The sequence below is a fragment of the Syzygium oleosum genome, unplaced genomic scaffold (genome assembly GCF_021117445.2).
Source record: "Syzygium oleosum isolate NSW1041296 unplaced genomic scaffold, Sole_v2.1 Sole_v2.01, whole genome shotgun sequence".
Lineage (NCBI taxonomy): Eukaryota > Viridiplantae > Streptophyta > Magnoliopsida > Myrtales > Myrtaceae > Syzygium > Syzygium oleosum.
In genome coordinates, this window is record NW_026607485.1 from 25,373,040 (window position 1) to 25,384,224 (window position 11,185).

Here is an 11,185-nt window from a genome sequence, read left to right on the forward strand (position 1 = left end):
ATTCATTCTTAGAAACTTGCATTGATGACATATGTGCCTATGCAGTCATTAGCCATTTTGGGTTGAAGGAGAATTGATTTAAGGGTTAATACCACGAAAAACCCTAAACTGATACACTTGTGACACATTTACCCCAAACTATTTTTTTGACCACAAAAAACCCCAAACTGGTACACCCGTGACAATTTTACCCCCTTTTTTGACCACCAAAAACCCAAATAGTCCTGTGACAATTTTACTCGAACTTACCACAGAAAATCCCAAACTAGTACACCTGTGACAATTTTACCCTGAACTTACCACAGAAAACCCCAAACTGGTACATATGTGACAATTTTATCATGAATTAAATTTTTAACGAGCCTCGCCCGGCGGCGACGGGGCCAACCTTGCTGGCATCGCCTCTAGCCGGTCGCCGGTCGCGGCCGCCGAGGTTGAAGATGAAGAAAAAAAAAGAAAAAAAAAAAATAAAAATTCAAGAATTCAAAAAATAAAAAATAATATTAAAAAATTAGTTGGGTAAAATTGTCACGTGTGTCGTTTGGGGTTTTTGTGGTAAGTTCGGTAAAATTGTCACAATATACCATTTGGGGTTTTTGTGGTATGTTCGGGTAAAATTGTCACAAGTGTATAGCTTAGGGTTTTTGGTCAAAAATAGTTTGGGGTAAATGTGTCATAAGTGTATCAGTTTAGGGTTTTTCGTGGTATTAACCCTTGATTTAATCACTTAGTCTAGCCCACGCGTGTTAAACCTTCAAAAGGAGTACTCAAACGGCGACGATACGAGGGTGCATCAATGACATTTCAAACCTTTTCCTATATCATATGACACTTTAGGGAAGAGATTATTAAGAGTTCTCGCTCGGGACAAAGTTGAAAACCTCATAATATACTGATTACAATACATTCATGAGCAAACTATTGAAAGGGGAAGAGATTATTAAAAGGGAAGAGATCACACGAGCACAAGAAGTTTTATACACCCAAAATGAGGAACCAAAGGCAAGAGAGAGGGCACGATCGAGATTGCTCATTACTCAAGTGCTTCTTGACTGTCTCAGTCTCTTCAACTTGGCTACCTTCACCAATATAGCCACATATGCCTTGTCTATTGCTTGATCCAGAAAGCTGAAATATGCACGTCTCCAATCCTTCTTGAACTGCAAAACTCCAAAAAAGCCCCAAAACCCAGTCGCCAACCCAAGCATTACAACCACGCAGAACAACGCTTTTTCAATCTTATCCTCTTCACGTGTATCGCCAGGGTGAGAGATTTTCGGTGCCTGAGGCGCTTCAGCACCAGGGCATCTTCTTTTCAGAAGATCTCCGCAGAGTAGAGGATTGTCGGCGTAGATGGAAGGATCGTCGAGGGTCTGAATTTGATTGCCTTTCGGAATCTGCCCCGTGAAGTTGTTGTGCGAAAGGTTGAGGTGGCCTAGGGATGTTAGCGCAGAAATGCCCTCTGGAATTGTTCCTGAGAGACGATTGTTGGAAAGATCAAGAGACTCGAGTGACTTCATGTCCCCGATGCCATTGGGAATGTCTCCTGAGAGAAGGTTGTGTGACAAGTTCAAACCATGCAATCCCGCAAGGAAAGTAAGTTCTTCGGGGATTGACCCGATCAAGTTGTTGCTCGAGAGATCCATATTGACCACAAGTTGCAGAAGAGTTTTGGTGTATTCATTATATCTTCCCTTCAAGATCTCAACCACATGCTCTCGATTCCAATCCAGATGAGATAGATTGTCTTGATTGAAGTTTTTCATGCCACTGATATAGCCAAGACAACGTGGGATCATCCCCGTAAGATTGTTCACTGCCATGTCCAGAATTTGCAATCCTGAGAGTGAGCAAAGCTTTGGAGGAATGCTGCCAGTAAAACTATTCTCTCGAAGCCTCAGGATCATTAAGAGCAGAAAGCTTTCGCCAAACCATGTCGGAATGCTTCCAGAGAAGTCATTCTCTCCAAGATCTAAAATTACCAGACTTGTGCAATTACCCAAAGCTATAGGAAGCTCCCCATTGAGACGGTTTCCATTCAAGTGAAGGGTTGAAAGTTGATATAAAGATCCGATTGAGCTAGGAATCACTCCTGACAACTTATTGAATGACAAAATCAAGTAAGATAATCTAAAACCCTTCCAACAGTTGGGAATACTCCCGGATAGCTTATTACCGCCAAGATTTAAGTCAAACAATTCCGACATGTCACATAAGAATGATGGTATCGTGCCATTGAAACGGTTATCGTTCAGATACAGGGTATCTAGGTACATCTCGCCGATATGGGCTGGAAGAGGTCCAGAGATCAAGTTGTGGGAGAGATCTAGGATGGAACAGTCAGAAGATATATTGGGCAAGGGTCCGGTAATCTGGTTGAACGAGAGATTGAACTCGCTGAATGTCATGTTGCCAAACCATTTAGGCAAAGCCCCAGAGATTGAAGCATTGGAGAGAGATATATCATTGACTTCCACTTGTGTCTGCATCCATTGGGGAAATGTGGTTCCGAATTTACAGGAATTCATCCGAATGAATTTAAGTTGGAAAGGGGGTATCCAGCTATGTTCTGCCTTGAAAGTCAAGTTGTCATTGTCGCTGATATCCAAATACTTCAACCTGGACAGATTAGAAAAATGGGTTTCCGAAATCGCTCCTTCCAAAGAATTGCTGAAAAGATAAAGAACCGAAAGTCGGGAAAGTTCTCCAAAACTATCAGGTATGGCGCCGCTCAATTGATTGCTGTAAAGGTGCAAGTCTTGTAAAGCCCGCAATTGGCCTAATGATGATGGAATGGTCCCATTCAATTGATTGTAGGAAAGATCTATTCTTACCAAGTTTGGCAATGCTCCGATGACTGTAGGAATTGGACCCGAGAAGAAGTTGTAGCCAAGCAACAAGTATCTCAAGAGTGTAAAGTGCACCAACCAGTTTGGCAAAGCACCTCTAAGAGAATTACTATGTAGGATTAAAATCTCTAAATTATTCTCCATGAATCCTGAAGAATTCCCCTGGGACGTCGAAATATCGTCTCCAATTAGGTTATAGCCCAATCGCAATGATTTGAGGTACTTCTTGCTCTTCAAGAATGAGAATAAGCCTCCTTCGATGCTGAGAAAATGGTTTCCCTCAAGATTGAGATAAACAAGGCTCGTGAACTTGTCAAACCATGCGGGAATCGAAGAGTTGAGAGAGTTCCATGAGAGATAGAGATGCCGGAGAGAAGTCATGTTTTGGGATATAACATTTGCGATGGGACCTTCGAGGAAATTATATGAAAGATCAAGGTACTGAAGATGAATGAGGCCTGCAAACTTGTCAAACCACGTGGGGATTGAAGACTTGAAAGAGTTTAATGAAAGATCAAGGTACTGGAGAGAAGTCATGTTACAAAATATAGAATTTGGGATGGGACCTTTGAGGAGATTTCTTGAAAGATCAAGAGATTGAAGATGAACTAGAGAAGTGGAATTGCCCAAGCGAAAAGAAGAAAGATGAAAATTGCGAAGTCCACAAGCTGATAAGCTCAAATGTGATAAAGATGGGAGCATGCTGATCACCTGCATGAGGTCTTTTGCTTTGGCAATCTTTAAGCCACTCATGTCGAGGTAATTTAGTGATCGAAGATAAGAAACCCACAGGGTATCGTCGATGACCAAATCTCCATCATCATCATGAAGATCAAAGACTTGCAACTCAGTGAGGTTTCCCAATTGTCGAGGAACCGCTCCATGAAAGTTACCCAATGATAGATCAAGGTGCCTCAATTGTCTCATCGAACCAAGGAATTCAGGTATTCTCCCATGTTCAAAATAGATCCCACTTAAGTCCAGGTAGGTCAAGTATCTCAAGTTGAGCAAAGACGAGTTCAACTCACCAGACATGGAGAACTTCTCTTCTGTGGGACTAACAATAGTACCATTTTTATCTCTTACAGTATGGCGTAGAAGTTGGAGCTCAATGACATGGCCATACATTGCATCACAAGTGACTCCTTCCCATGTGCAGCAATCTTCACCTTCCCAAGAAGAAAGCAAGCAATATGGGTCCGAGAGGCTTTGTCTAAGTTGGAGTAAAGCCTCTCTTTCTTGCTTTATGCAAATGGATGTTGAAATTTTGCAAAAGCATACGCACGAATGATCTAAAATAAGCAATAGGGTCACTAGTGCAAGCACTTGGGAATGATATCTCCCCATGAACAATAAGGGAGAGAATAAATATATGCTTTAGAGAGTGGGTTTGAGGGTTCTGTGATTAAATCCAGTTCACTTATATAGCAAGGCACGGAGAGATTTTACTTGTGAATGCCTGTATGTATATTCAGCACATGTAAGGTTCCCATGTCATAATCATAATCAAGAGGAAAAGGCACGTCCATTATTGCAGTTGAAGTTTGTAAATGGGATAATTATACAAACAGTCCCTGAACTTTGACCAAATATGCAATTTGATCCTTGAACTTTTAATTTGTTCAATATAGTCCTTAAACTTTAGGCTAGTGTTCAATGTGGTCCTTGAACTTTTATTTTGTTCAATATCATCCCTGAACTTTTGGTACATGTTCAATTCAGTCTCTGAACTATATGAAAATGTTCAATGTAGTCCCTGAACTTGAATTAATGGAAATGATTGCATTGAATATTTTCATATAATTCGGAAACTGAATTGAACGCGTATCAAAAGTTCAGGGACTACATTGCACATTAAGTTAAAATTCATTAACTACATTGAACAAATTAAAAGTTCATATATCAAATTGCATATTATGCCAAAATTTGGGGACTGTTTGTGTCATTTTGCCTTTGCAAATTGATGACTGGACCCACCCATCTAGAAGAGAAAATTGACCCTTTACAAAATAGGGCAAGTCAACTTGGAAGCAAGCAGCACCACCGAGGAGATTGTTGAGAACTCTGTCCAATCCTTGCGGCGCTGGACGCGGAGCACATCAAGTCTTTTGGGTCCATGTCATTAGTCCTCCCTCTAAATGCGTGACATTCTTTGACCAATAATAAAAATGTGTTACTGTCAAAGCACCGCCTGTTTCACGTTACATTTTACTAAGTTAACGACTTTGAAATAAAAATCTTAATTGGAATGTTGCAGTCGCTACAAAAGATAGCAGCTCAGAAGTGACCAAATGAACAATGATGACACCGCAAAAATCTAATACCTTTGTAAAAGAGATCCAAGAGAGAGCCTCTAATTTGAGCTCAGTAACAACATACTTTGATCTACATTGACTCAAAAGTTTAAGTTGCTAAGTTACAGCCAAGTAAGTATTATCAATTGCTTCTTTGAGCTCTATATATTCAATGTGAGGCTCTTTCTTTATAAAGGGATGTATGGGCGTGTTCTCATCTCATATGATATCCTGCACAACTATGGTGTACGTGCTAGGTGAATGACGGACACATGCATCTAGCGAATCTAATAATTTCAAGAAATCTAATCCTCACTTTGATTTCCAATTGCAATTAAAAGTTTGCATGTTTCTTTCAATTAAGGTTTGTCAAATTGAAAGTCCACGGATAATGACATCAACTTCCGTTAGTCACATCACTGTGGAAAACCCCGCAAGACCCACAAGCACCAAGTCCAAGTCTTGAGGTCCATGTCCTCCACCATATCATTGACCACATGACAATATGAAGATTTTATGGGACCTGGTGTCAAGTAATGTTGATAATATTTCGTTACCTTTTTTTACGTACAAGCCGGATTACGAGCAACACGTGGAATCTAGTTTACATGTTTCTTTCAATTAAGGTCTGTGAAATTGAAAGTCCACAAATAATAACATCAACTTCCCTTAGTCATATCGCCGTGGAAAACCCGCAAGACCCGCAAGCACCAAGTCCAAGTCTTGAGGTCCATGTCCTCATTCTACTAGATCCTTAACCACATGAAAACATAAAGAGCATATAAGACTCGTTGTCAAGAGATATATGGCAATACTTCAACACACCTTAAGTGCAAGCCGGATTACGAGTATTGCGTGGAATTCAAAATTGTGACCACGGCACTAGAGGTACATTTGCAAAAGGATAGTACTTGTTTCGATACTATGTTAGAATGTCCAATCAAAAGTTTAAGCTGATATGTAGATGAAGACCACATGAATATAAATAACATATATGACCTATTATTAAGCATGTGTGACAATACTTCTCCACATATTAATCTAGTTGCATTTATTTATTTTTCGATAAGTAAATATATTGTATTAATGTCTATAATCCCAAACTGTTCTACAAACTTCCCAATTGAGCAAATAGTGTCCCAAAACCCAATACAAGACTAACAAAAATCAAGTCCTCAACTATCATACACCCTCGAATTATAACAAGATCTCAATTGTCCTGAAAATGTCCAAAAGTTCCAAACAGATCGGGCAACGCCAGAACAAACGGCAAGAACAAAAGCAAGAAAGCATATATTTGTAGGATGTATACCTAATTCTACCATTACCCAAAATAACCATCATGGATTTTTTAGTATAAACTCGTATTCTTTCTTCACTGTACATCTATGGGATATGCATGTTAGAATAATTAAATATTAAATCACGCATTCATATAATAGTTTAAGCTTTTAAACCAGTTGGTAGTGGTCCTACAAAAAAATAAAATAACGAGTCAATTGTCCCTTCATCAAAGCATGACATGGTCAACGAATTAAGGGCTGAATACGCGTCACCATGTATAAAAGAGACTACCAGATTTTCCATTTGATGGTTAAGTTAAAAACCATCTCTTTAGCACCAAAAAGAAAATGGAGAGAATCGGATTAACGAAGGAACTCGTTCGGTTTTAACAAAAAGAGAATGAATCTAGAAATATGGGAAGACTTTTTTCAAGAACGTATGGAGAGAGAAAATCAGTGTGATTATAATAAGTGAATTAATCCCTCGAAACACAAAAGCAAGTCACAAAAAAAATTTAAATCATTGTGGTGGATGAGAGAGCTTAAAGTCGGGCCAACTCAACACACGAAGAGTTTTGAAAAATTCTTGAGGCCCAAAATCATGGGGAGAGACTTTGTTATGCATATGAAAACACTGTTTGAGTGTCGATCATAACGCAGCAAAACACATACTTCTTTTGATTGGAGATTCTATAGGCGACAGTCCGCAGATAACTTAATTTCATTCGACTGGTAATGTTCATATTACTAGCCTTCCACATATTGTAGCCGAGAACTTTCGAATTCTAACAAGAAGCATCAAGCACTTCCAACCAAGTGCCCATTATGAAATCCCAAGCTTCTAGTATTCTGAAAGCGCTTCAATAGTTTGCATCAAGTACAAAAGATGGACATCAATCGTCTCACCCTACAAAGATCGGGAACACTTTGTTAAATCATCACTCAGAGCGTTTTTCACGTTGAGCTTCTCATTGTTTAGAAGGTGCCCTTGGCATTGGTGCATTAGACAAGAAGCTCTGAAACAAAGCATGTGTCTGAGAGCGGAGATACATTGGCACTTCATGTCATAAGCCCATTACAGCAACGAAAGTCAATCCTTTATATACCTCCATCCAACCTGCAAGCTGGGTAACCAAAGAGCCTAGTTTTAAAGCTTTTCTTAAGCTTGATTTGAATAGCGCTTACCATATCGTTATGGTTTTTTTTTTTGGTGTAAATGTAAGTAGTATGTATAAGATAACATACAGAAGTTTAGGGGCATTCCCTAGCATTACAAATAGAACTAAGATTCCAAAAAAATGGAGTGGGAGAGTCTCCATATAGTAGCCAAAGTTTCATCATATCGTTATGGTTCCAGGGTACCATTTATCCTCTACTTTCAACTTTAGTGCCGCAATGCTGCGTCGGGTTGTTGACGACGGAACAGCTGCATCTGTTGTCCCACTATTCAAGAGAAGACAATGATCCATGAAAGGCAACACTGGGCAGTGGGCACCGCTAAATGACGGTAAGAGAATAGACTCCTTGGTGATGAATTAGAAGAAATGCTCATTTCCGCATATGAATGTTTGTACGCCACTCCTACCAATTAACACCATCATAGGTATATCTCAAGCCTATCCAGCATGTTCTATGATACATTCTTGTTTCAGGTAACTTGATAAACCTCACCTATATATCCAGATCCGCAGGGGTGTACCTATGAGTTCTTTAAGGATAGGCAGGACCGATGATTCTTTGTCATTTTTGCTGTATCTGATTTTGACTTACGGTTCATTGCATAAGCCCAATCACAAGATGAATCTCCAGAAGTTTTGCATGCCCTTGGTTTGAACAAAGTTCTTGCCTCATGAACAAAACCTGCTGAGATTGTAGTTCAATGAAATATAGGAGGTGTGGATGTGGAAGGATTCTCGCACCTCTTTCCTTATCACGAACTTCACAGTGTCAGTCTCCATGCAGAATTCCTTCCCATTTCTACACATCAAATCCTGCTTGCAGAGAAAAAAACTATGGATAAATTTGAAGCTATTTCTATAGATTTCTTTCCTTGCCTGCATGGACATATTCACGCATTGCCTCACATATATGTTAAAGCCATTTATATCTCCCACTTCATTTAGGTTTGCTTCATCCCATGCCTTTTCGCAGCCTTCAGGATCTCAACAACAGAGCAAAAGTTCCCACATATTTTTTGTGCGTAGTGTCTGAAATCAGCCCGTGATTCCAAAAATACTCAAACATTCCTGGATCAAAACTTAGTTTAGCTCAGAAGCTAAAAGAATCTGCTTCGAATGGAGATTCCAGGTTGATCATCTCGCCAAGAATCCCTTCAGATTGATAATTGGTCGGGCGATACCATTGTTCTGATTCACTGTCATTCGAGCGAGTTGAGGAGCATAATGGCCTAAAACAAAGGTCAATATTGAACTTGTGACTGACATAAACTGCGCTGTATAAGTTGGTTCATTAAGAAAATCGTGACAAAACACACGTACCTGCACTGTTGCTGCACATCTCTCTCCGGCAAGATAAAAGTCTCTCGTACTAGAATTTCGGGAAGACTTCAGGCCATTTATTTAGATGCTGGGTATTGACTTCTTCTTTTGTACTCCCCAAGCCGATGCCTGGCCACAGCTACGGCTGCGAGCCTTCGCCTAGTGGCCGGTGAGGGTCACCCCGGCCATCACTCCAAAAAAAAAAAGTAAAAAAAGGAAAAAAATCATAAAAAATTCAAAAAAAATACTATATTATTAAGTAAAAATTCTCACATCCCGTGTTACATGGAACGGCCAGCGTCCAAGTCAGAGTTTCCAGACAAAATTGATCGAATGGACTCATGGCAAATTGTCAAAAGGTTTATGACTCAATTGACAAAATTGAAAGGTTTAGAAATAAATTGGCAAAAGTGCAATATGTTATGACTTTTTGGACAATTTTTACCATTATCTTGTGTATATTCGTTCGAGTTATTATTACACGCCTTGATATGTGTACTAAATTGAATAGGGACCGACAGACCTTCCATTTTGAACGGTCTAAATTAAATTTAATACATTTACAAGGTTTGTGCGAAAAAAAATCCCCCCCATGAATTAATCTAAAAATTAAAAGAACGGGGGTTGTAGGTCGAGAATTTTGAACTGCAACTTCAATTTATGTGAATAATATGGACGTTTTTAGAAAAAAATTACAAATATTTATGTATTGTGTATTCCATTTTTTGATAATTAGTTACAAATATAATGCGTGTGATAGAGTCCAACACTCAACGCACTCTATGTAAGATAAGGGCCTCAACTTCAAATGTATGCCAAAATTAGGTGTGTCAATGGGTCGGGTCGGGTCGGGTTTTCATGATACCCGACCCGAAACAAGACCCGAACATGATATAGCCGCACGATCGGTTCGGGTCGGTTCAGTTCGGGTTCGTGTTTTAGATTTTTATTATAAATTAAGGTTAAGTTACGCCTAGGGGTGTCAATGAGTCGAGTTGGGTCTAGTCTCCACGCTACCCGACTCGACCCGAATCATAAAAGATATGTGGACTCTTGACTCGATCCGAACATGACCCGAAACGCAAAAACCAGGTCGGGTTTCGGGTCTTTTTGGGTTCAAGCTAATATTTGACGATATTACAATTGATTCGAAGGTTGATGCTTATTGTTTGTTTTATCTAAATTGACGCTTCCCATGTATCCCCGGTTTTCATCGCCCTCGATTGCCTCTGAATTCGGGGATTCTGATTGTCTCTTGTCTCCGTTCTCACGTTTCGGTTTCTGTTTAATGTGGGTCAGGATGCTCCAAAACCATGCTTTTTACTAATTTTGTCATGGATTTGCCCGGGAATTACATCATGTTGTCCCGCCATTTGCTTGAAAGTTATCGGATTTGATGCAAGTATGCATCTTTGCTTGATGTACTTATCAAGTTATCTACCAAAGACACAAATGCAGATGAAGACTTGAAATTTTGCCAGTTGAATCGTTGATCTAGTGACACCACTTCGAGACGGACTATGGTGACTCGTGAGCTCTCTGGACCGGATGACGGCGGCAGAGTAGATGAGGAGGACGGAGGCAAAGTCGCCGAGGAGGATGAAGTTGACGACGGCGGGCGATTTCACGTTTTGGAGGAGGACGAAGTTGAACGACAGTGCTACAAAGTGAAATGTGTTTCGGTTCTAAAAATAAAAAATAAAAATAAAAATATATGTTTTTCGGTTCGGTTCGGTTCGTGTTCTAAACACGAACCAAACCGAAACCATTGAGATACCCATTTGCTTAGCTAATAACCGAACATGAAGTTGACCCGGCCCGAAAATACCCAAAACTTCGGATCGGTTCGGGTCGGTTCGTGTTCCAGTTCGGGTATATTGTTTGGTTTTGACACCCCTTGCCAAAATACCCCTTTTTAATTAAAATAAGAACTTACGGACAAAAAAAAATTAAAATAAGAGCTTAGACCAAAAAAACAAATTAAAATAAGAAACTCAATTAACCACCCAAATTTTGTGCGAATTACATTTAGGTAAGAGGAAGCTTGATTCTCTCTTCATCGGAGTTATCTAAATCCGAGCATTGTTTAGATTGGTCCAGGCAAAGCTCCGATAAAAAATCCTCTTGCGCCAAATCAGATCGAAACATCCGATTACGCTTCTTTTAACTTTTTCTTTTTAAATTTATTTCGGCAATGGATCGATCTCATTAACATGTTCTCTTTTTGTTCGAGCGATGTTCAAAGTCATTTTCCAAACGGG

At 39.7% G+C, this 11,185-nt stretch overlaps 1 protein-coding gene across 1 annotated transcript; it reads right to left on the reverse strand.

The window, feature by feature from the left end:
* Positions 1 to 996: 996 nt before the first annotated feature.
* Positions 997 to 3,977, reverse strand: LOC115676198 (receptor-like protein EIX2). Its single transcript, XM_056308305.1, has one exon. The coding sequence runs from the start codon at positions 3,975 to 3,977 to the stop codon at positions 1,038 to 1,040; it is 2,940 nt and encodes a 979-aa protein (XP_056164280.1). The 3' UTR covers positions 997 to 1,037.
* Positions 3,978 to 11,185: the final 7,208 nt, after the last annotated feature.